General features: G+C 43.7%; 9 protein-coding genes across 9 annotated transcripts; 2 read left to right on the top strand and 7 right to left on the bottom strand.

Moving 5' to 3' along the window:
• Positions 1-9037: 9037 nt before the first annotated feature.
• Positions 9038-10037, bottom strand: CkaCkLH20_04413 (uncharacterized protein; the record flags this gene model as incomplete). The annotated part of the gene is made up of 2 exons (XM_038887132.1): positions 9038-9703; positions 9759-10037. 2 exons carry the CDS (start codon positions 10035-10037, stop codon positions 9038-9040), a joined length of 945 nt encoding a protein of 314 aa, XP_038747298.1.
• Positions 10038-10664: 627 nt separating this feature from the next.
• CkaCkLH20_04414 (uncharacterized protein) lies at positions 10665-13583 on the top strand (the record flags this gene model as incomplete). Its single annotated transcript, XM_038887133.1, has 6 exons — positions 10665-10712; positions 10863-10934; positions 11435-11937; positions 12847-12886; positions 12950-13126; positions 13200-13583. The coding sequence occupies 6 exons, from the start codon at positions 10665-10667 to the stop codon at positions 13581-13583; spliced, it is 1224 nt and encodes a 407-aa protein (XP_038747299.1).
• A 568-nt stretch (positions 13584-14151) lies between these two features.
• On the bottom strand, positions 14152-14705 carry CkaCkLH20_04415 (uncharacterized protein; the record flags this gene model as incomplete). The annotated part of the gene is made up of 2 exons (XM_038887134.1): positions 14152-14583; positions 14652-14705. 2 exons carry the CDS (start codon positions 14703-14705, stop codon positions 14152-14154), a joined length of 486 nt encoding a protein of 161 aa, XP_038747300.1.
• A 133-nt stretch (positions 14706-14838) lies between these two features.
• On the bottom strand, positions 14839-15629 carry CkaCkLH20_04416 (uncharacterized protein; the record flags this gene model as incomplete). Its single annotated transcript, XM_038887135.1, has 2 exons — positions 14839-15435; positions 15570-15629. The coding sequence occupies 2 exons, from the start codon at positions 15627-15629 to the stop codon at positions 14839-14841; spliced, it is 657 nt and encodes a 218-aa protein (XP_038747301.1).
• A 528-nt stretch (positions 15630-16157) lies between these two features.
• CkaCkLH20_04417 (uncharacterized protein) lies at positions 16158-17895 on the bottom strand (the record flags this gene model as incomplete). Its single annotated transcript, XM_038887136.1, has 4 exons — positions 16158-16556; positions 16618-16688; positions 17143-17644; positions 17698-17895. 4 exons carry the CDS (start codon positions 17893-17895, stop codon positions 16158-16160), a joined length of 1170 nt encoding a protein of 389 aa, XP_038747302.1.
• Positions 17896-17925: 30 nt separating this feature from the next.
• On the bottom strand, positions 17926-18213 carry CkaCkLH20_04418 (uncharacterized protein; the record flags this gene model as incomplete). Its single annotated transcript, XM_038887137.1, has 1 exon — positions 17926-18213. One exon carries the CDS (start codon positions 18211-18213, stop codon positions 17926-17928), a length of 288 nt encoding a protein of 95 aa, XP_038747303.1.
• A 357-nt stretch (positions 18214-18570) lies between these two features.
• On the bottom strand, positions 18571-19423 carry CkaCkLH20_04419 (putative glutathione s-transferase; the record flags this gene model as incomplete). Its single annotated transcript, XM_038887138.1, has 2 exons — positions 18571-18774; positions 18824-19423. The coding sequence occupies 2 exons, from the start codon at positions 19421-19423 to the stop codon at positions 18571-18573; spliced, it is 804 nt and encodes a 267-aa protein (XP_038747304.1).
• A 1611-nt stretch (positions 19424-21034) lies between these two features.
• CkaCkLH20_04420 (uncharacterized protein) lies at positions 21035-22186 on the top strand (the record flags this gene model as incomplete). Its single annotated transcript, XM_038887139.1, has 3 exons — positions 21035-21887; positions 21945-22040; positions 22095-22186. The coding sequence occupies 3 exons, from the start codon at positions 21035-21037 to the stop codon at positions 22184-22186; spliced, it is 1041 nt and encodes a 346-aa protein (XP_038747305.1).
• Positions 22187-22489: 303 nt separating this feature from the next.
• Positions 22490-24125, bottom strand: CkaCkLH20_04421 (benzoate 4-monooxygenase cytochrome; the record flags this gene model as incomplete). The annotated part of the gene is made up of 4 exons (XM_038887140.1): positions 22490-22671; positions 22731-23427; positions 23483-24004; positions 24060-24125. 4 exons carry the CDS (start codon positions 24123-24125, stop codon positions 22490-22492), a joined length of 1467 nt encoding a protein of 488 aa, XP_038747306.1.
• Positions 24126-24500: the final 375 nt, after the last annotated feature.

Consider the following 24500-nt stretch of genomic DNA (forward strand, 5'->3'; position numbering starts at 1 on the left):
ATTAAAGTTCCTAACTATATAGGATAGGTACTTAATAGATCTTTCTAATGGGGGTCTTATTATACTTTCTAGGGTAGAACTAGTTTTTATACTTCTCACCTAGGTATTCCTTATAGTTATTAAAGAAGCATTAGGCCTAAAATAAATATTAATAGTTTCTTAATGCTATTTATAGGTATAGGTAGTCTTCTAATTTAAGCTCTAGTTTATACTTATAGTCTCACTTACTTCCTAGGGTTCTATAAAATTCTAAGGCTTATTTATTATTTAAGGGGTTAATTACTTAGTAACTAATTCTTTCCTTAATTTCTTATTCCTTATCTTTAGACTCTTCTTCTAAGCTAATATTATTAATACTAGGTTTATACCTATAGATAATCTCTATCTAAGCACGTTATTAAGCAACATTATAAGAGTCTTCTAGATTAGGGAGTAGTTTATTATTCTAGTCTTTAATAGCCTATCTATTAATCTATTTTTATATATATAGGTCTATATCTTTATTATTATTTACTTTAAGTAGCTTATTAAGTTATTCTTAAGCCTTATGCTTAATTTTACTATTACTACAATATCCTATTATGAGGATTTACTTTAGGGTAAGGTTAGTGGTGTTATATCCTAACCTATTAGGGTCTTTTAGGTACTATCCTATATACTCTTTAGAGTCTAAGTGCACTCTATAGTTATTATTAAAATAGGTAGTCTAGCTGAGTTATTTATAGGGGGTTGTTCTAGTAGCAATACTAGCTTATCGTCTTTCAGGTACTAGCTAGAAGCGTTCTCTTTTAGGTACCCTATATTTGTAGGCTAAGTGCCCAAGTCTGTCGCAGTTGTAGCACTTCTTATCCTTTTTCCAGCTGTTGTCTTTCTTATTGTTGTTTCTCTAGGCTGCGCTGAGGTCTATAGGCCCACTATGGTGACTATAGGCAGTGGTGTATTGAGGTGCTTAGGGGTTGAGCTGGTTGTTATTGTTATGTTGGGGCTACTACTAGTATCTTCTTATAGTGTTTATAGGTTAGCGTTATTTACCTTTTTCCTTACGTTATTTATATAGCTAATTATTAATCTTAATAGCTAGCTTAGTATACTAGAGGAAGTCCTTAGGTCTATTAACCTTAATAATTTTATCCTTAACTTTATCCTTAAGGTTATTATAGAATATAAAGATCTTACCTTTATTAGTTAAGTCTAACTAGGTATAGATTTACTAGAACTCTATAGTATATTCCTTAGCTAACTTAGTTTACTTAAGGTAAAGTAAGTCTTATTTAGCTTATCTTTTCTTATTAGGGTCCTAAAATAAAGACTTTAAGGCATACTTAAAGCCCTAAAAGCTACTAAAGATATCTCTAACTTTAGTAGAATAGTTATTAAGTATTTCCTTATTATAATACTCTTCTAAGAAGGGTTTAAACTACTAAAGGGCTTATCCTTTAAGGAAAGTAGAGGTATAGATAACTTACTTAGTTTTACTTCTAAAGTTACTATAATAGAAATTCTAATAGTTTTTAACTTAAATAAGGAATCCCTTAAGTTATCCTAAGGATCTATTAAATAGGTTTAGGGGGTTAAGTTAGAGCTTCTCTCATCCTTCTATAATAGGGGTAGTAATAATATTAGTAGTAGCTTAGAGAGTATAGTTCTATTATTTAAGTTCCTAGGTGCGCTAGTTAGATAGTTATATTGCCTCCTAAAGTTCCTTAGTAGTATATATATTAGCGTTAAATATTTCCTATATCTATTATATATTATAATTAGCTTATTTAAGCTATTCCTTAAGCATATTATTATTATTACTATTACTATTATCCTTTATTCTCTAATCCCTAAGTTCTTAAGTGAGGTTCTTCTTAGTAGGGGCCTTCCTAGCGCTAGAGGAAGATCTAGTGCTAGGGGTCTTTTTAGAGAGTTATAAGGATATTATAATACTATTAATAGTTTTTAAAGGGTAACTTACTAAATAGGAGTAATTAAAGTATTATAGCTAGCTAACTAATAGTAGGTTTATATTAATAGTAAGTTAGGGATTAAGAACTATAAATAATAATTAGTTATTCTATAGGTCTAATTAAGTAATTATAGGTCTTTAAAGGTCTTAGTAATTAATTAAGGCCTTAATAAGAGTTATAGAGTAGTTATTACTTAGGTATAGCTAAAAGTACTAATAAGAGTAATTATAAAGTTAATTACTAAAGAGCTATAGAAGTCTATCCTTAAGGTAGGCTTAAGTCTATCCTATATATAAGTCCTAGATACCTCTCTTCCTATATAGACTGCAATCTAAGAGTTAGTCCTCCTTAAGGACCGCCCTTAGCATATTAGTCCTAATCCTTATACTAGTCTTAGGACTGCTTATTAAAAGTTAGTCCTACTTATTATTATGTAACTTATACTATAGTTCTTCTATTCCGGGTGAGCCCCTTATGTTCCCGTGATCCTGTATATAAAGGTGTTGTTATAGCCGCCTAGTATCCTAGTGGGGCGTTCTTTGTTGGTTATGCCTAATGGGTTGTAATATTATTATTCTAAATAGATAAATTAAATAGTAATTCCTTACTAATTAGGTTTAAGTATAATATTTTAAGCTATTTAAACTAAATCTAAAGTTCTTTTTAATATAATATATTTATATCTTTAGTATTAAAATTATATATAATATTCTTATTAAATATAATATCTTAAGTATAAAGAACTTTACTTAATAATAGTATTTAAATATAATATATATTTATATTATTATATCTATAGAAACATCTAATATATATATATAGAAATATCTTATTTATATATTATTTATCTCTTTTATATATTATTATTAATAGATATAACTATTTAATATTTATATCTTTTAAAGTAAGTAACTTATAGCTTTTTAGTATAATAATAAATTATAATTAGTTATTTATTTAACTACTTATTAACTAGGCCTTTTAAAGTCTTCTAGTTATTATACTAATAACTAAGCTAATTAGCTATATAAATTACTACTCTTATAAGCTCTAACGCTAGAGATTTATAAAACCTTAATTAGTATCTTAAAGCTCTTATAATTATAAAGATATATCCCCTATACCTTTTAATAGAGTTTTAAGTACCTATATAATTAGCTAAGTACTTAATAAGTTTACTTTTTATTACTATTTATATTTTAAATATATTATATAATATAGAGTCCTAATTGAAATATAAAATAAATATAGATATTCTATATTATTATTTAAAGAAGGTTATAATATTCTATACTACTTTAAGGCTCTCTTTATATATATAAAGGGGTTATCTCTATATAAATCTAAACTATTAATTATATAAAAGTAATAACGTAGTTAATAAGCGAGCTGGCCGGATAAGCAAGCTAGCCACCTAACTACAACTACAGTATATTTACAATAGATATATAACACCTATAAAGTCAATTGAATTAAAACTAAGTGAGGTCCTCTTCTTTAGACATTTCTTTAGCAAATTAACATATTTATGCATTATAACCGGTATTCCTATAGACGCCACATCGCTATTAGCCCATCTCTATCCTCAGTTAGCAACCACTACTCCAGCGCGTTTCCTCCTCAATCTAAGCTATAGCCTCTCTCTACAATTAAAGATCCTCTACCTTAGCTATAGTAAGACTTCCTCCTTATCTAAGGCGTATTTTCTTAGCCCTCTAGCGTCTACTAAGTAGGTTATTCTCCTCTTAAAGGATCTAGACCTTAGACCTTAATAAAGCAATTTAGTATATAAATCTATATACCCCCTTTAATAGATACTCTATAGCTTTAATAATTAAAGTTAGTAAGCTATTTTAATAGTAGGAGATTCTCCTCTTAATAAGTTTAAACTAAAAAGATACTTCTATTAGGTTATTTAGCGTCTAAGAAGTCTATATAGGGGGTGTTATTAGGAGGGACCCTAGAGGTATTAGAGTATATAACTTAATATTAAGCTTTAATAGCATACTTTCTATACTAAGAGGGATAAGCCTAGCCCCTCTAAAACCTCCCTAGATATTTTTAACTATAAGGGCTTATATAAAAGCCTCATAAAACGTAAGAAAGAAGTCTTCCTTTAAAATATAGGTATTACCCTAGCGTATCTTATCCTTAATTTATTAACTATACGCCTTCTTTAGTAGTCTAAAATACCTAATATCTAAGGGCTAAAGTAAGTAAGAGGAATAAGCTAATATATAAAGTATAATAATATTGTTTTCCTTATAATATATCTCAAAGTTAGCAGTATAGTGACTTTTATACCTATTAATAATGAGGAGGTAATATCTACTACTTATATATAGTTTTATATACTAATTAAAGTACTAGAGCTAATCTAGGCCTCTTTTATTTATTATCTATCCGTTTTTAGACATTATAATAACCTAGTTATATAGGAGACCTATTTCTATATACTAGCTAGAGAGGTAATATTACCCTAAAACAATAATATATAGTGGAACGCTATAGCCTAACAAACTAATAGCCTAAATAACTATAACCTATTTATAATTATTAGGCTATATTATTTTTATATTTAAATGCCTCTTAGCGCTCATTATAACTATTCTAGATATAATCTAGCCTATTATAAACCTAATCTTATTAAAGTTATAGATATCTAAGTCTATAATACTATATTTTATAATTATATTTATTATAAGCTAAAACTATATATTTATTACGTCTAGGTCTTTATATTAAGCCCTCTTATAGTTAGACTTATAAAAAAAGTATATCTAGAGCTATAGTTATTACTTAATAAAGTTTAAGGCCTAATGCTTCCTAATAGGGGGCGCGTTATAGTTAGTAAGTAGTTAATTAGCTATATCTTCTATACTACTAATATAGGGAGGAAATAATTAGGAATCTAGGTTGAGAATATACTTAACTAGCTTCTCTTCTTCTAGCGTAGTTAAATTCCATAAGTTAGGCATTATATTGCATTATAGTAGGGTTCCCTTTATTTGCGCGCTAAGTATTAAATGGGGGACTAAATAGATCTTTATAGCAGCTTGGACGCTAAGATTTAGGTCTTTTTAGATAGCCTAGAGGGCTAAGTTCAATCTATTTTCGCTATTTAGTAACTATATTATTTGGTTATAGTAGTGTAAGAGTTAGAAGGTAGGAGATAGGTTAGGCGCAGTTAGGTGGCCAGCTTGCTTATCCGGCCAGCTCGCTTATCAACCACATTAGAACTTTCTCTTTATTATATAGATTACTTATTATAAAAAAGTTAATAGTTATATAACTACTTAGTACTATTAGCTAGTAATTAAGAGTTCTCCTTAATATTTATTAAATTACCTTATTAATAGTATATACTTTATATTTATCTTTTATAATCCCTTTAAGTTTAATACCTATTATTATCTTTATAAGTTATTTAAGGCTTTATATATTTAGATAATTAAGCCTCTTATATTAAAGCTAGGCCTCTACTTTATTTATATATAATAATAATAAAGATATTATAGCTAGCTAACTAATAGTGGGTTTATATTAATAGTAAGTTAGGGATTAAGAACTATAAATAGTTATTAGTCGTTCTATAGGTCTAGTTGAGTAATTATAGGTCTTTAAAGGTCTTAGTGATTAGTTAAGGCCTTAATAAGAGTTATAGAGTAATTATTACTTAGGTATAGCTAAAAGTATTATAAGTAATAATTATAAGTTAATTACTAAAGAGCTATAGAAGTTTATCCTTAAGCGGACTTAAGTCTATCCTATATATAGGTCCTGGGTAGTCCTATTGCTGGGTGCTGTATATGCCCTGTATGGCTCCTGTATCCTTGGCATATGGCTTCCGTCTTTCTGGAATATGGATGCTGTATCTTGATTATATAGATCTAATCTCTTATCTTATTGTTATGTGACCTATACTATAGTTCTTCTGTTCCTGAGGGATCCTTGTGTGTTCCCGTGATCCTATATATAAATATGTTGTTATAACTGCCTAGTATCCTAGTGGGGTGTCCTTTGTTGGTTATGCCTAATGGGTTGTAATAAAAGACTTAAATTTTATATATAACTAGTTAGTTTTATCCTCTAATATATTAAAATAGACTATTTATAATAGAGATTTAGCGTTATTATAGTTTATATCTATATTAAATTTATAGTATTTAAGAATATATTAGCTATAAATTAAAGATATTATATATATTACTTTATCTTACTTATTTAGAAGTCTAGAGACTCTCTAGAAGAATAATAAACCCTTTTTCTTAAATTAGCTAGATAATAATAATATTATCAAATAAAATAGATAATATTAAACTTTATAAATATATAAATAATATATCTCTTTACCTCTTTAGTTTAGCTATATTTTTATTAATTTAATAGTAATAGCTATAGTTTCTCTACTATTAAGAAGAATAACTTTAATATAAATATAGTTTAAATCTTTTATATAGTTTATATTATTATATATATAAAAGTCTATATTATAGTTTATAATTATACTATTATAAAAGGTATTACTATTAATATAACTTAAAGTAGTAATATAAAAGAAAGAATTAAAATAGATTAACTCTATATTAATATATAAAGTAGTATAAAAGGATATCTATTTATTCTTTTAATCCTTTAATTAAAAGTATAAATAAGAAGGCTTTTTACTTTTATTATAATCTCTCTAATTATATAAGTTTATATTAAACTTTTTATTCTTCTATATATTACTTATATTAATATTTATATTATTAAGTTTTCTCTTAAAGTAGCTATAAAATAGTATTAATAACTATTTATATCTAATATTAATCTTTCTCTTATTATTAATATTATTTAGATTATATACCTTAAGCTAGATTAATAAGTTTATATAAATATAGTCTATAATAAAGTAAAACGTATTATTATAGACTAAGTACTTTAGAGTTTTATTACTATCTCTCTATACTCTTTTATTATTATAGGGTATTAATATAGTTATTATATTCTTATTACCCCCTTATTAAATAATATAATTAATATCTTTAAATATAATAAAAGGAGGCTTTAATACTATTAGTTAGTCTAAATAAAATATATAAACTTATTATTAAAACTTATTAGCCTCTTTTATACTTATAGACTTTCCTTTAGTAGTTAATATATTTAATTTAATCTTTTAGTTAGTCTTAAAGAATAATATTAAAGTACTATTAAAGTATTCAAATAAGATACCCTTAATAATATATAGAAAGTCTAATACTTAAGTAAATAGATCTATAAGTATTAGTACTTTAATAGATATTATATCTATTATAATCTCTTTATAGGTTAATAGCTATTAGTTTAGTTAAAACCTTTTAATAAAGTAAAGATAAGTTTAATATTATTAATAGATATATCTCTACTATATAAAGTTATTTAGTTTAATATTATCTTTAATCTCTTTTAATATAATATAAATATTATTATACTTAAGGATCTTCTAATAATATAATAATAAAATAGACTTTATAATCTCTTTAGTTATAGCTTATATATTAACTTTATTCTCCTTTTATTTTTATAAAGCGTTTTAATATTTTATTTTTATAAGAGATATCTTATTACTAAAGTTCTTATTATCTATATTAAAATATTTAATAATAAGCTTTTTATTATTATTAATTATATTTAAATTAATATATCTTTTAACTTTATATAATTTAGTAATTATTATAATTTAAATATACTATTTACTATAGTTAATAAAGCTTTAGAGAGTTAGCTTATTATTTATATTAATATTAAAACCTATATTAACTATTTAAGTATAAAATTAATAAATTATTTTCTTATTTTAATTAAAGAAATACTCTAAAGTATTTATTTTAATAATATCTTATATTTATATTAAGATCTTAATAATCTAATAATATATAAGGGATTTATTTTTATTTTAATATAGAGCTTTTATCTATCTTAATATATAAAGTTATTAGTTATCTATTTATTATAAATAATACTAAATATATTAAGGAACGCTTAAATAATCTCTATTATCCCTATTATTTTATATTATTTATAATTATTAGCTATATTACTTAGCTTAATTAGATATTAAGGCTATAATAAGCTCTATTATATTAGATCTACTAATTAATAGCTTAAATAATATTTTAAATAATATATATAATAAGAGTTTACTATTAGAAATTAACTAAGCTTATAACTATTAAGTAATAGTTATAGTTAGTAATATAGTATATTAAATATATTAATTAATATATAACTAGCTAAAAGGGGCTAAATTAGCCTAAATACTAAAAAAAAGGAGGGTATATATACTTAATATAAATAAGCTATATTTAGGTAGGAATCTATAAGTGGATTTATTAAGTTAGTGCTTACACTAGTTAAGCGGTACAGGGTCTAACACCTTCCATTCGCCAACCGGATGCCGCAAATTTTGGACGCTCTGTAGATGACGGGACTGTCGGCCGTCCACACCACCAATGGGTCTTACTGCAACAGTTATTGAGAAGCAGATGGCTCGTGTCGACGCCAATTGTTCGCACCCTGAAGGAGACCTATTTCTTTGACCACTTTCCCTGGTTCTTTTCTATTCGCGACAGCCCAATAGCTTGGGGAGCGCAAAATCCCGGAGGATAAGAAAGTTGCCGAGTTCAAAGAGACTATCCTATCAAAACTTCAACCCTACATAGAAAACCAAGTTGGGAATCAAGAGGCAATTGTGCTTTTGGTTTTTCTTGGAGGGTCTCGTGCAGGTGCAGCCCCGACGGGACAGCGCTGTCTGGTGGCCCTGCGGCCCGGCCCGGGCCGTTCAATTTAAGCTCCACCTCAACTGCCGATGCAGGCCCGGGACCCTGAACGTTGCGATGAAGGCCCCACCTGTCTCACAATGGAGGGCGACTTCATCGCCGAAGCATTGTCTTGCAGCCCATCAACGCCATGGTCATTACCCATGCTGATGCAGAGCTTCAAATGGATGTTCTGTACACTCTGCGTGGTGTATGGAACCAACAAAAAATCAGCTTCTTGGTCAATCAGCTTCTTTGTCTAGCGACTCCTTGTCTTGACATGATTCCACAAAGGTCCCAATTCTAAGCCGGATGTTGTTCGCGAGAACGAAGCCGTCCCTTCCAACTGCCTTGGTCCTCCTTAATCTCCCTCTCCTCCCCCGCAGTTGTAAAAGGTTCTCCTGTAGTCTTGGTGGTGCTCTTCTCTAGCTGTTGTGCAAGACGTTCCTCAAAGGCCTCCCTGATCTTCTGGAGCTCTGCGTCAACCTTTGACTCCAGATTTTCAACCTTCTCATCGAAAAGGGTCTTCATGGACTCAGAAGATGCCTTCGACGAAGTTGAGGCTCCTGCCAGAGAAAAGAAAAGCTCCTCGATATCCTCCCGGGCCGTGTTGATTTTCTCCTGAGCCGCCTTGATATCCTCCTGAGCCGCCTCTATCTTTTCGTTTTGCTCCGTGCAATTGTTGCTTGCGGCAGTCTGTCGCTTCGCGAGGCGGACCAGAACGGCCAGAGCGAGATCCACCTTCTGGCCAATGAGCTTCCCTTCTTCAACAGCTTCGTTGAACGCGTCGATAAGGTCTCTAATGTCGGTGGAGACTCCGTCGATGTCTAGGCGATTCTTGGTGATGTCCAGGCGATTCTCCGTGAACATGTCCGCGACAGACTCGATATGAAGTTCAATGAGCTTCAATCGCCTCTCGTGGTCTTCAGCGTATCCCTGAGCGACCTTGTACTTCGGCTGCCTGTTCTCCTGCGCAAACGGCATTAGAAATCTGGATGGACGATGTGGGTTTTCAAGAACGTACTCGGAGTTTGGCCATGCCAATCAGAAGCTCACGACCTTGGTCGTCATTGGCGGATTGCCATGAAGTGAATTGAGTACTCTGGGAAGAGTGTCGGGTAGAGGAGTACGCAGAACCAGCGGATTCTTCTTGGGTCGTCGTCGTGTTCTTCGCTCGCGGCCAAAACACCTTGCTCGCCGATGCCTCTGCGGCAGCATCGGCAGCAGCAGCGGCTTCTCGTCGTTTCTTTGCTTTGAGCTTGAGGCGGTGGTTCTTTCCGATCTTCTTCCTTTTGGTCCCCATGATGAAAGAGTCTGAAAGTTGTGAGACAACTGACGAGGCGAACGACAGGTGCTTCCAAAGAGTATGAGACGGAAGCTGCTGACATCTTGGACGAGAGTGGGGGACCTGTCAAGTCCGCAGGCTCAAAAGTCGAACTCTTGCGGCGCTGCTTTTTTTTTTTCCCACTTGCCACGTTGAACTTTAGGCACCTAATTACTTTACACAATCACCCGGTCCCAGGTCGCCATCCTTCCCGTGCGATTTGTCGCCCGCTGAAGCGCCCCTCGATACAAGGTACCTTAGGTACCTGGTAAGTAGCAATAGTCCGGACCCACTCCGAGATCTGCTCCTTCCTTGAACTTCAACTTCAACCTCACTTTTACTTCACATTCACCATCGTCCTTCAGCAGACTTTTCAACAGGTCGTGAAAAGTCTCCAGGGCAACCGATGATACGTACCAGGGCTGCAGCCGTCGCGTATTTCAGCCCTACCACTTCCTTCAGTCTTTCCACCCTGCCACCTTTTCCTCCAGCCCGCCGACCCTCAACCATCTCTTCCTTCTTTCGTCTTCACAACCCATTCTCGAAGATTTTTCAGACCACCTCAGATTCATTCCATCCCGAACCTTTCCTCCGACAGCATCACAGATGAAGCCCTTCAGCTCGCGTAACGGTGCCTCGGCTCAGCCTTCCAGGGTACGTTTTCCTCACCTTCCTGCCTCTCGTTTCTGTCCATTGCGACCATTTTTGATGCACCCAAACACATCCTCCTCGCAAGTCTCCCGCGATTGTCTTTCCCCGTCACCTGTCAAATCTTGCTGCATTTGCTGATTCTTTTCTTCGCAGGATGGTGATGACAACTCCCGCGCCGGCACCCTTGTTCCTGCCGAGAGGTATTCGGCGGTCTTCAATCTTGTGGTAAGTCCATTCATTCTCATTTGCCTGTTTTCTTTGCCTTGAGTCTGCACGTGTCATTGCGAAGGGTGCAAAACCTTACGGGCCTGGCTACGTCGCTCGGTGCTTGGGCGTTTGGAAGCGGATCTCTCGCCGCGGACTCTCGCCTGGGCGCCTTGTGATTAGGACTCCGTTTACCCTGGCCTCTGCTGCCCTTGGGTGGCACTGGCTGGGTTTCCCTTCGAGGTGATCACTTCCCCGGATCGTGTCTCGATACCGGACTCGGTCCGGACTTCCATCGGGGTGCGCGCCCAGGTCTGTGTCGGCTTGCAACCGGCTCAGAAGGCAGGGGAGGTTCTCGAGTCTCTACTGCAGAAGGACAATAGTCTGGAGGGGTTTACGCGGGTTGGGTGAGCTACGGCAAAAATTCCCAGTCGGTCTGGGGGAAGCGGACAAGCGGCTCTATCACGCAGTTGCAAATGCGGACTTACTCAGTTGGGTTACCCTTGCTGACTTGAATGTAGGCGCTTCTTCACGGCAATCCGGTCCACCATCTCGCCATTGAGGCCTTTGAGCGCAATCACCTCGAAATCATGAGGCTGTCTCTTCAGCCTGACATCGACCTTCGTGGTGTTGCCCGGCTGATGGGCATGGCTTCCGAGCAGATGCTGCAGACCTTCGTTGCCGCCTCCGCTGCCGCCAACGGCTACAAGAATCACGCCAAGTACTCCCACTTCTACTCTGTCGAGCTGGAGTTGGCCCAGGAGCGCTACGACTATCTCTCCGACGACTACCGCTACAACAAGGGCAAACTGCTGAGCGTCGAGCAGCAGTTGAAGGTCATGGGCGAGAAGATTCAGGATCTTGAGTATGAACTTGAGATCAAAGACAAGAAGATTCTGGCTTTCGAGCACCAGCTGGAGGTCATGGAGGAGAGATTCCGGGAGGTCGAGCGGAAGGCTTCCAACAACAAGCAGCGGATGGATTCGTTGTTCCAATGGGCTCAGCAGAATGGCATGGTCTTTCCGTGAGTAGTGCTTGAGGTTTCGCTGTGTTTGGTTCGTGGTTTGGGATAACTTGGGTCGCTATTCTTGATACCCTCCAATTGAGATTTCACGATTCCTGTCACAGATTTTGCTACGTGTGTCTAAAGATTACTGCTCCCTGATATGATGTTCGCCAGTCTCCGATTTCAGCTTCGTGAGACCTTGCAAGCACAATACTCGTCTGATCAGGATGTGGTTAGGACGTTCTTGGACGAGTACGCCGCGATTGATAATTTCATCCCGAATATTTGCGGCAAAAGCCGTCGGTGTCGCTGGTTCCTGCTCAACATCTTTTGTGTCTTTGTGCGAGTGTGTCCGCTGCGATGGTCTGCCTCGGCCGAATGCTGTCTTCCCGCGTGGTCGGACTGCAACTGTCTTCGTTCCCCAGGGTCTTCGCTCTTCCGATGGCAGATTTTCGTTTCTGAGAAGCGCCAAAGATGATCATTTTGCTTGCTTACGTACACGTACGGCCGTATTGGCGATGGATGCCGATGACGGATGGCAGTCCTCTAGACAGTGGATGACACTGATGGAGTCAGAAGAGCTCTTGTGGTCTTCCTCATGCTATGTAGAACGGATCAACCTTCCTTCTAGACCAGATAGACTCTCAAGACCGTGATTCCATCAACAACGCTCAAAATCACTGATAGCATCCAAGGCTAAACCCTGGATTGCAATTATGTTCCACCAAGCTGCTGTTGCATTCCCCCGAAACAAACCATCCTAAAACAAAAGGCAGGAGCATCTTAGTTGGCCGCTCCTTCCTCTGCTTCTCAAATCCCAGGTGGTTGTGAAGCTTGAGGTCCGTGCCCACATCTTACAAAACAATCCATCTTTGATATCTTTTTGATGAGTCCTGCTCTCAACTTCTCCACGCTTCACCTGTCAAGTGTTCACAAAAGCAAAAAGCAGAACAATCGCACAATGGACGTATGTACTTCAGCGCGCCTTTTCCCTAAAAGATTTCTTTCTTTCTAACTGTCTGATGTGCAGCAGCAGGCCGCTTTCCAGAACATGAAGCAGCGTGTGGCTGAAATTCAGAAAGGCATCGACGCGATCACCCACACTCTTGGTGAACTCGAGATGAAGAAGCAAAACGTCGATCCCAAGCATCCCCTCAAGCCCTTCAATCTGAAGTACCTGGCTACCCAGCTGCCCTCCATTGCGCCTGTGAGTCTGAAACGTTCTTTCATTTTGTGGTACTGGAATTGGTGTCGCTCACCTCTCTCGCCCAATCCCTCAGCAGTCGGTCATTCTCAACCGAGGCTACATCCATGAGGTTGCCAACAGCATCTGCTACCCGGTTTGCATGTACATTGCCGATGAAGACGGTCTCCGGAAGAAGGACTACTTTACCACCGCGACCTACATTATCGCCGCGCTGCTCGACTCCATGCGCGACCACCGTGGCCTGATGATCGAGAGCAAGGGCAATGAGAAGAAGCAGGCCCGCATCAACTATGTTCTTCGCGCACACATGTTCGAGGTCCAGGCCAAGGTGCACGAGGCAATTCAGCAGGCCTTTGGCGAGCCTGGAAAGGAGGGAACTGCGGACGTTGATGGGAAGCGATTCGTCTACGCATTGGCTGCGGAGGTAGCTCCCTACGCCACCAAGATCCTCGGTTAGGTCTTGGACCTGTGGAGTCTCGAACCTTCCCTTGTGTATCGAGGTCCTATACCTGAACGGCAATGACGATCACCGACGGCGATACGAACCAGGGCATCAGAGAGAACCCGTCTCGCAGCGTGCGACAATTCCGGCGCGGTACAGGCTTCAACGACTACTCGGTCTTCTCGACGGCCTTCTCGAGATCCAGGAACGGGTTGATTCGGAGGATGGATGCGTCGTGGGGCCTGTTTTATAGAGAACCTACTACATGCACATGCAGCCCAATCGGGCCCAGCACTCGATCAGTCAACAGACGCTTTCCAATCCGTCTCAACGCGCCTCGTCTCCATGTTCCAGCCATTACATCTCCGCAAGGCGTCAAGGCAACCTAAGTTTTATGGTGTCACTGTCATGTAGTTCCATACAATTTGCAAAAGTCCAGGCATTTGTTGTGGTGTATTGGGATCCCATTCTTGGACGGTAGGGACGACTACCTCCAACAGCGATGACGAGTACCAAGTCTAAGAGAACCCGTCTGGCAGCATGTGTAGTTTCCGACGAAGTTCCAAGTGAAAGGGGAAAACCTTTACTCCGTCTTCTCGTTGCCCTTCTCCTTCTTGCTGTCGCCCTCCTCCATCTTGTCGTTGCCCTCCATCAGCTTGCTGCGATTGGCGGCGCGACGCATAAAATCCTCGAACCGCTTGTCCACCAGCTTCGCCATGTCATCAAGTACCTCCATCTTGTCTTTGATCATCTCCTCCTGGGCCTTGAGCTTCTTATCCAGGTCCTCGAGTCTCTGCTGCTCCTTCTCAAGCGCCGCCTGTCCCTTGCGAAGGCTCTGCAGTCCCTCCGCAAGCTGCTTATTGCCCTTCTGAACGACTCCAAGCAAACCGACCATAGTCGCCTGCTGCTCCTCGGCCATGGCTTGCTGCATTCGGAGGTCGTTGTTGATCTGCTCCAGCTGCATGTTGAGAGCGATGTGGCGGGTGATCTCGTACTGGAGCTGCGCGATGTACGTCTGTGGGTGAAAATTCGTTAGACCTTGCAAATTTCGAGATAGAGCGAGGGGAGATTGGTGTCACTTACCTGGAGGAGCTCAGAGTCCATGTTGAGGATGCTGTGGTCGGGCTTCTGAAGCATCTTGGTGGTTGAGAGGTGGCTAGGAGAAAAGTTGGTGATGGTTGTTTGTGAAGTAAAGTAGGGATTTTTGAGGAAACAAATTTCTGTGGGAAGGGAAAAACAAGTTGGAGGGAAACAGGGCCAAAGAGAGATTTTAGGCACGAGAGAGAGACTCGTCCTTGACGGCAGCCTCTCCCTCGTCCTTCACCTCCATGCACACGGCTGCCATGCCCCGAGTAGCCTCATCAACAGATTCCTCACCACCGTCAAAGAGCGCCTTGAAAGCCGGGTTGGCCTTGAGGACGGCAGCCAGTCTCTGCTCCTTAGCCTCGACAGCAGCCTTGATCTTGGACAGCTTAGCCTGCTCGACCACAACAGCAGCCTCCTTGGCCTCAACAACGGCCTGTCTCTCAGCCATCTTCTTCTCCATGGCCTCGACAGCAGCCTTGGTCTTGGACAGCTCGGCCTCCTCGGCATCAAGAGCGGCCATCTTCTCAGCTAACTCTTTCTGATAGGCGTCCATGGTGACCATTTTCTGTAGGAGTTGGGTCCGCTCCTCAAGGAGACGAGTCTTGTCCTTGGCGGTCTTGTCCAGGCTCTCGACTGCAGCTTGGAGTGACGCCTCAAGATTCTTCTCCCTCACAACATTCTCATCGATGCTCTTGTCAAGCTCAGCTTTCTTCTTAAGCGTCTCGCCAATGAGGCCCTTTTGCATGGCTTTGAGCTGCTCAACACGCGCTATGGCCTTCTTCTAGTTGGCTGCAGCTGCGTAATTCTGAGCAGTGGCGTGGACGTAGTTCTGATGGAGCTCCTAGGAAAGACGAGAGTAGTCAGTATTCAGGACCAAAAAAGGCCTCTTTGGGGTTTATCTTGGGGCGCGCTCACCTCAAGGATCTCAGGCTGGTCTCTGAAGGCAGAGATGGAGCTCTCGGCACGCTGCAACATCTTGACTGTTGAAGGGAAGCGTGCGATGGGTGAAAGGTTTAGTTCTTTATGGGGAATAGCAAAGGCGGACTTTCTGGTGATGTATGACTGTGCTGCTTTTTGTTGTGATGCGTTGTGTGAAAACAAAGTGTGGTTGTGTGAAGTTTGGTTGTTGAGGGGGTGACCTTGGGTGCCTTCCTTTTTGTTGTCTGGTGGTCTTGAGCAGGCGAAGGAAATTTTCAGCCCTTATGTAATCAGCCCTCACTACCTACCAGCCAGACAGAGAGTGTGAGGTGCCTTTTCTGCAAGTCGGCTTAGTAAGAGTTTTCAGGACAGTGTTTTGATATTAACGATGAGGTCTTCCTGTAGCAAGCAGTCTCTCTGTTGGACATGGATGCGTAAGATATCATACAACCAGCAACATGACGTTGACATCAGTATGCCTCCGTCCTGGCCCTTGATTATGTGTTTTTTGGTCATCCAATATGTCCAGTGAACGAATATAGCTGCCTCCCCCATTTTGGCCTTCTGGTGCGGACGAATCTCTTCCTAAAAGATCTTTCGCCGGCCAAGAACGTAACCAAGCACAACAGCACCCCCAAAAACGGCAGCGAAGAAGGCGTCGTTATACTCTGTAATGTAGAACATCGCATCTTCCCACTTACGGACGCGCTTCCCAAAAGCCTTAGTCCGAGCTTGAAGATCCGCCTCGCGCTTCTTGAGCATCTCCATATCTCTGACGAATGCCTTCTCCACTAACATCGCGTCTTCCCAGTCGCGCACGCTCTGATCAAAACAGTCGGCCTGAGCTTGAAGGTCTGCCTCTCGTTCCTCGAGAATCTTCATATTTTTGTTGAAGTCCGTTGCTACTTGGTCCTGGAGCGCTTTGAGACGCAACCTCTCGGCTGCGTGCATGGCGTACAAGCGACGAAGTGTTTCTGCGGCGTCCTTCGTGTGATGTGTTAGTATACTCCGCCAGGGATGGGCTGAGATGATGGGAATTACTTACTTGGATGCCTTCTTCATCGGTGAAGATCGCGCCTTGCGGGGGGTGAATCATGATGACGATGTGGATGCCGTCTGTGGAGGAGGGTAATGTGGAAGCAGCGAGATGAGGCTAAGCTGTAGACTTTCCGCGCGTATATGTACGAATGTATGGACTAGATGAGAAGAGGTCGATCGGAAACTCCGCAGTATTGCTTTGGGGGTCTCTACTTGTAAGTTATGGGCTGGGCTTCGGAGAAAGCACGACAAGTACCCATCGTGGTCATGCGGGCCAACCTTCATAGCCAACCTTATCGGAGTTCCCGGCTTCTCGTGTGCTGCTAGATTGTTCCTGAAGGTCCCAATCAACGGTGTAACCTACCCATGGGAAAAGAAACGATATTTTTACTGCGTCTATCAAGGTGTTCATGTATAGATGAACCCATTCCCGGGAGGGTAATCCAGCAACTGGGTATCTCCCAAGCTCAACCCCAGCTATAGTACATCCTGTAGTGTTTCCTAATCCTGAAGTCCATGCCAGTACCTCAACCCAAGAGGTTCAAGATATCCATCTCCATCTGAGCAATCTCGTCTCTCAAGGCAGCAATGTGAGCCGGGGGTGTGATGCTGGATCGACGGACCCCCTCAATGGTGAACAAGCCACACCGGTCTTGACAAACAGCATTCTTGGATGCAATCTCAATATGGTCCAGCTTAAGCTTGGGCCTGCTCTGGATGGAGGCACCCAGTGTTTCATCCTGCTCATCCTCTTCGTCCTCCTCAAGCTCCTTCCAACTTCCATTATTGATGGTCTTTGCCTTCACAATGGCTTCCAAAAGGTTCTTGTTCAGCTCGTCCGCAGCCTCAAGGGCCTTGTCCGCGTTGCGGTTGAGGACAAGGGCAGTAAGGGTGGCATTGTACATTTGCTCGTGCGGCGAAGAGTTGATGATGGTTTCATCGGCCAGTCCTTTGTGATAGAAGCGGCCATTCTCATCCCTTGCGTGAGTACAGTCGGAGTGGCCAATGCGAAGCTTCACAACGCACTCGCTGGGCTGGTCCCAAAGGTCGTCAGCAGCCATTCGCTGACGCGCGTTGAGCTGCTTACCTGGTAATACCAGTTCCCTTGCGAGTCCATACGGTTGGGAGCATCCTCTGGGTCGAGGCCTGACTCGCTGTCGAGGTCGGAGATCGTGTGGGCTATGGAAGGGGGGCGGTTGCGCCAGGCTTGCAGTAGGTACTCCTCGTTCTCTTCGTCGTTGCCGGTGATGTGGTCCCAGATGCGGCGGGCTGAGGAAAACCACATGCTGCCCCCTCCCTTTCCCTTGATGCGCTGCTAGAACTTCTGGGGAGATGAGAAGGATGCGGTGGATTTCTTCTGCTTTTTGAAGCTGGCGGCGGCTCGATCGATGAGCTTGGAGAAGAAGTTGTCTCTCTTTGGCTGTTGTTGCTCCGTGCGAGACTGCTTGATGCGAGAGTACTCTGTGTCGCCTCCTCTGAAAAGTCTCGAGAAGAAGTTGCCCTTCTTGGGAGCTCCAGGTGACTTCCGTACGCGGGCGTAATCATCTGACGGGAGAAAGCTAGATGGCCAGGCAGGCTCGTTTGGGTCGTCAGATCTCGGCATGTTGGGCGACGATCTGATTTATCGCGGAAGGAATCTGGCGGTTCGGGCTTTCTGCGTCCGACGCGGTGGTGGAAATGGCGTTTATGATCGTGGGAAGGCAGAACTTGAAATTGGGTATTTTGGGTGAGGGAAGTTGAGCTCTGGCAGGTGCCCGGTAGCGGGGATGCAATTGTTGTGAGGACAGGAAGGTGCGGGCTTTGGCAGCACCTGCCATCGCTACCTGCCAATTTCCCTCAAAATAAATGCCTTTGACATGGGCAAAGCCAAACCAAAAGTATTTTTCTTTTACAAAGTTAACAATGACATCATTTTGCTTTTCCATTGTCTTTCTCCTGTAGCTATCAAATACACTTTTAATTACGCAGACGCGTCCTCATCGAGCTCAGGGTAGTGGCGGTAGATGCCATCTTTGTACTTTTGTCTACGCTCGCTGGCAAGATACGCCTTGATCTTGGGGCGCTCCTTGACGGCATCATACAGCTCGAAGAGACTCTTGTACTCGCCGCTTCCCTCAAGGCGCTTCAGCGCGTTGGGAAACGCGAACTTGAGGCCATCGAGGCACTGTTTCGATTAGCTCAGATCTTCGGTCAGCCGTCATAATTTGACTTACCTGGAACAGAACCAAGTCCGCGTACGAAAGCGAGCCTCCGTAGAGCCAGGGACCATCTCCGCTCGCCTTACCCTTCAGCACCCTCTCGAAGTAACCGAAGAACTTAGGCAGACGGTTCTCGATGTAGTCCTTCGCCTTGCGCTTGCTCTCCTCCTTCTGATCCTCGTAGTAGAGCCCAGTCGCGACGGGGTGGTGCGTGTCGTGCGCTTCGTTGCTCAAGCCATCCAGCGCTGTCAGGGCAAGGCCGTTGATGCGGTAGATGGCATCCTCGTCGTCCTCCGGCTTGGGCGCGAGACCGATGCGGGGACCCAGGTACTGGAGGATGTTGGGCGTCTGGCTGAGGAGGAGGTCGCCGTGCTTGAGAATGGGCGGTGCCAAGGGCGGCGGGTTGAGCTCGTCGCCGATGTTCTTGTCGTCGATCTGGGCGAGAACTTCTTTGATACCATCCTCCTTGTGCGCGGTGTCGGTGTATTCGGCGCCGGCCTCTTCGAGGGCGAGACGGATGTGCTCACCGCGGCCAGGAAGACCGGGCCAGTAGATGAGCTCGTACGGAACGTCCTTGGAGGACTTCTGTCGCTTCGCACTGGGTGAGGTGGCCATGCTGGAATGTCTGTGTGGTGAGAATAGGTGTGATCGGATGAGGCGGGTGAGCTGAGGATAGCTGATAGGATAGCTGATGAGGTGGAAGATGTAGTTGAGTGAGGAATCAGAGATGGCGGTGAGATCTTAAAAGTAACGGGAGGCTGGAATGAAGTCATAAGGCATGTTCGGGTCAGCTTGCCGCCAGGAACGACGGCGGGGTAGTGGGGCCCCAACATCCGATTGCGGGGCGATACGGCAGAATGACGAACGGCTGAGCCGCCTCCGTGTTCCGTGCATGCGGGCAGCCGCGCCTTCAGCTGAGAAACAAGCCAATGGAATGTTAAATCTCATATATTTGAGATGATCACAAACCAGCCACTCGGATATAACTGTGCAAGCACAGGTATCGGCTTACGGAACTTGTGTCAGCAAAGTAGTGTCCGCCCGCCGGCAAGCACGACTCAGACAAAGTTCAGTGCTGCATCTCTCTGAATGTTGATTGGATTTCACGCTTGCCAAGACGCGACATCAGTTAAAGTCCCATGCGTTCACGGAACTTGGCTTTTCTATCCGGAAACCAGAAGCTGACATGGCCCAGTCCCGCGCCGGGCCCTTTATGCTTCCGTGGTGGGCCAAGTACCGAACGGCGCCGAGGTAGGCCCCGCTTTCCGCCGATCAATGAACGGCGCCGGGTGCCGTGATCGACCTAAATCCTACCGCAGCGCAAGGTTAACGACCCGTCATCCTGTGATGGATCGGAGCCGCGGACTCTCGTTTTTTAACAGACTCACAACAACTCCTCGGAACCTTCCCTATCATGTTACTTGGCGTCTCAAGCGTTGTGAAAAATGACAGTAACAGCGGACTTGTGGGTTCTCAGCGCTTACCAGGCTACGATGTGACAGCTGCCTCTCTGCTGCTTGGACCTCCGCGGCCATGGAGAGGATTTATTCCCATGATCAATATCCCTAATTTGGGCCAATTGTAGCAATTGCATATTCCCACTGAACAGGTTTGCTCTCCTGTTACCGAGTAAGCCGGAGCGAACCCCGGGTCAGAAATCAGGTGCTTCACCCCAGTATCCCCACATGTGTCCCTGACATTGCGACCAACACGGCAAATCAGACCATGGCCTCAGCGCACTTTGACGAGCCAAATGATCTGATAAACCAGTATGGTGATAACCGAAATACCGTGATCTTGGCATTAATCCGCGATACCAAAGGAATATAGTTGTCTCGCTGCACACGTATACCAAACGATTCCTCTCCTGCTATCCTCTTCCGCTCAAATTGAAACGCGTGGTGACAACCCATTCTCCAACCATTTATTCAACCATATACCGCTCTTCCTCTACAACATCGAAGCTTTCCGACTGGATCTTCTCCATTCCCCAACCGACCACCGCCGGCCTCATCCTTGAAACCTCCGGCCAGCCGAACAACCCCGCATACCCCTCTTACACGCTTGCTCCTCATAATGACAGCTACTTCGCGAGCAGCGAGATCATTCCTCCTGCGCGCCTCAAGATCAACACTGCCCGCTCTCTCAAATACCACAAAGCTATCGACTACGCTGCACCACAGAACAATCGCCGCAAGCCCACTCACTCTTCGCTACCTCTCTACAATGAAGGCCCTCGTGTACGGCGGCAACAACTCCGTCGCTCTCCAAGACAAGCCCCTCCCAGAGCTCGTGAACCCCTCAGACGCCATCGTCAAGATCCTCAAGACCACGATCTGCGGCTCGGACCTGCACATCCGCAAAGGCGACGTCGCGACCTGCGCGCCCGGCCGCACCCTGGGCCACGAGGGCGTCGGCGTCATCCACAAGACCGGCGCCTCCGTGTCCCGGTACAAGCAGGGCGACAAGGTCCTCATCTCGGCCATCTCGAACTGCGGCACCTGCGAGTACTGCCGTCGCGGAATGTTCAGCCACTGCACCACCGGCGGCTGGGTCCTCGGCAACACGATCGACGGCACCCAGGCCGAGTACGTGCGTATCCCGCACGCCGAGTCGAGTCTGCATCCCGTGCCTGAGGGTGCGGATGAGGCGGCGCTGGTGATGCTGAGCGACATCTTCCCGACGGGGTATGAGTGCGGCGTGCTCTGCGGAAAGGTGCAGCCTGGCGGTACGGTTGTTGTCGTTGGCGCTGGACCGGTTGGGTTGGCTTCCATCATCACGGCGCAGATGTATTCTCCGTCCAAGATCATTGCGGTTGATATGGACCCGAATAGACTGGAGGCAGCGAAGAAGCTTGGCGCGACCGATGTCGTCGATAGCTCCAAGGGCACTGCTGTTGCTGACATCAAGGCTATGACGGAGGGTAAGGGCTGCGATACTGTCATCGAGGCCGTCGGTATCCCGGCGACGTTTGATCTCTGCCAGGAGTTGCTTGCACCCGGTGGGGTGTTGGCCAATGTTGGTGTTCACGGAACCAAAGTGGACCTTCACTTGCAGAATCTCTGGGACAAGAACGTTGGTGAGTCGCAAAACGTACACTTTTTGCCTGAGAAACGAGACTAATGAGGACCTCTAGCCATTACCACTAGACTTGTGGACACCACTACAACGCCCATGCTGCTCAAGCTTGTCCAGTCCGGCAAGCTGCAACCCTCTCAGCTGATTACTCATCGTAAGTCGATCTGAAATCTTGCGTACTAGATTCCTTGACTGACAGCAGCCATAGACTTTAAACTCAGCGAGATGGAGAAGGCGTATGAGACGTTTGGTGAAGCTTCCAAACACGGTGCTCTCAAGGTCGTCATTGATGTCGCCTAAGCGTTTCAGCTACGAAGCAGAGTACATTCCCGCAAAGATGATGTTTGTCATTTTGAGAAAATTCATGTTCATTCAAGAAAGGAAGCGGATACATGTTGGTTGTGATACCAGACTGAGATGGCGGTGGGTGGCGTTGTAGCTTTGAGGTTGTGGCTATTGCATTCACATTATTCGAGTTTTGCATAATTCATTGGCTGTCTTTGCAAACAACGCAATATTTCGTGCTGATGCTTTCTCCTTGTTTACTGACTATCAGGTGCATAAATAGCGCTGGGCCACTTCGTAACTGCTTGGTACAGCTGCTTACCCATTCAGCTTGATGAGACAGCGGTGGCCGCTGGGCACCATCAAGAAGTGCAATGCAGGCTCCATATCCTTATCACACATGCCTTCCAGCTCAGAAACCGTCGCTTTCGGGAAGTTTCGGAAGAAGCGAGCAGTGATCAAGCGAAGCTCGATGCGCGCCAAGTGACGACCAAGGCAGGCTGCGGTAGTTGTTAGAGTTAGAGTACCATCATTGACATTGAGAGACTGTGAGACTTACTCCTTGAACCGCCTCCGAAAGGCATGGTGCAATCCTTCATTTCTTGGGTCGTGTTCTCCCATCTGTCGGGGTAGAAGCGATATGGATCCGGGAAAGCGTGCTCATCGCGATGGAGACTGTAAGCCTGCGTCGTCACCGTCGCGCCCTCGGGGATGAAGTGGCCTGCGAGCTCAGATCCTCCCGCAGGCACGATCCTCGGAAGACCGCACGGCAGAGCTGTGTACAGACGCAACGTCTCGTTGACGATCCAGTTGAGATACTGCAGCTCTCTCAATTCGTCGTAGCCGAAGTCCTCGCCCAAAGTCTCCAGTTCCTTCAAAAGCTTCGCCTTGACGTCTGGCAGCTTACATACTGCCCAGATGAGATAAATCATGGAATTGGCTGTCGTGTCGCTGCCGCCGACGATGAAGACCTGGGCGTTATCTCGGATCTCGATCGGTGACCAGGTGTCCTCCGCACCGGCGGTGTACAGCTTCGAGAACACAGTCGGCTTGGGATCGTCGCCGAGTTCCTCCACGCGCTTGGCGTGACGGTCGAGCGCGCTCTGAGCGTAGTCGAATGTGCGGTACTGGATCTTCGTGGCGTCCCTGAAGACAGGGATGGGGAGGTACAAAGAGAACCACGATATCGTTGGGAACATGGATCGCAGGCCGCCGACGAAACCAAGACTGACGAAGTCGTTGACGGAGCGGTTTTTCTGTGCACATCAGCCTCATGCCTTTGCGGGCGGCTCAAACTCGAGTCAGACTCACCACGCCACTCTCAAGCTGTCCGAAGCCCTCGCCAAAGGTCAAGTCGCCAATGACGTCGAACGACAGGAACATGAACCACTTCGCGATATCGGCAGCACCCCGCGTCTTATCCTCCTCGCGGATGCGCTCGATAGCGAGCCGGACTTTGCCGTCGATTCGCGGCAGGAACGTCTTCAACCCAGTCTCCGACATGGGGTTAGACAGGAGTCGCTTGTACTTGCGGTGTACCTCTGGTCGAATCTCGTTGAAGACGCTGGAGGAGTCGGTGATCAGAAGCGAGTAGAAGGGCGACTTGAGGAAACCGCCCTTGACGCTGTGGATGCGCTGGCATGTTGGCGGATCGGAGATGTCGACCTCGTGCGGGCTGATGCGGACGACGGGGCCGTATTTTGCGTGTAGAGCGTGCACCCAGTCCGGGTGGTGGGCGGTGATGACGAAGTATGTTGAGACTAAGGTTGTGTATCTTGTATACCACGGTCCTGGGACGTTTGATAAAGGGTTTGTGAGACCTTGATATATGTACTTTGATTGTTTGTTAGTTGCAGTTGAGTCGACTGCGGGTAAAGACACGACATACCGTGGCCAGAGCGACACACACAAGTGCGCCCCCGAGATACAGGGGGTTTGTTTTGACGAAATCCATTTTTAGAACAGTTCACCAACTAGAATACTGGCCGAGAAACAATTCTGTCAAACAGCCTCATTCGAGGACGCATGTCTCTTATAAACAAACAACAGTCTCTGCCTTACATGATCTATAATCTGCCGGAAACCCCCAATCCAACCGAGAGAACACGTTGGTAATCAAATAAGTAGAAACAGGTGGTGTGAAACCATCTTGAGGCGGCTGAGGAATTCCGTGTCGACAATGAGATGATGACTCGACCAGTCAAGTCGGGGCACAGAATCGGAGTGGGTGTCGCGGGGGAACCACTGGAGTCGTCCGGTGTGCAAGGTTTGCTGTCCAAACATGAACGTCCGAGGACCCACGCCGTCATCGAGGAACGCAATCGGTAGA

Source organism: Colletotrichum karsti, assembly GCF_011947395.1.
Source record: "Colletotrichum karsti strain CkLH20 chromosome Unknown Scaffold12, whole genome shotgun sequence".
Taxonomy (NCBI): Eukaryota; Fungi; Ascomycota; class Sordariomycetes; order Glomerellales; family Glomerellaceae; genus Colletotrichum; species Colletotrichum karsti.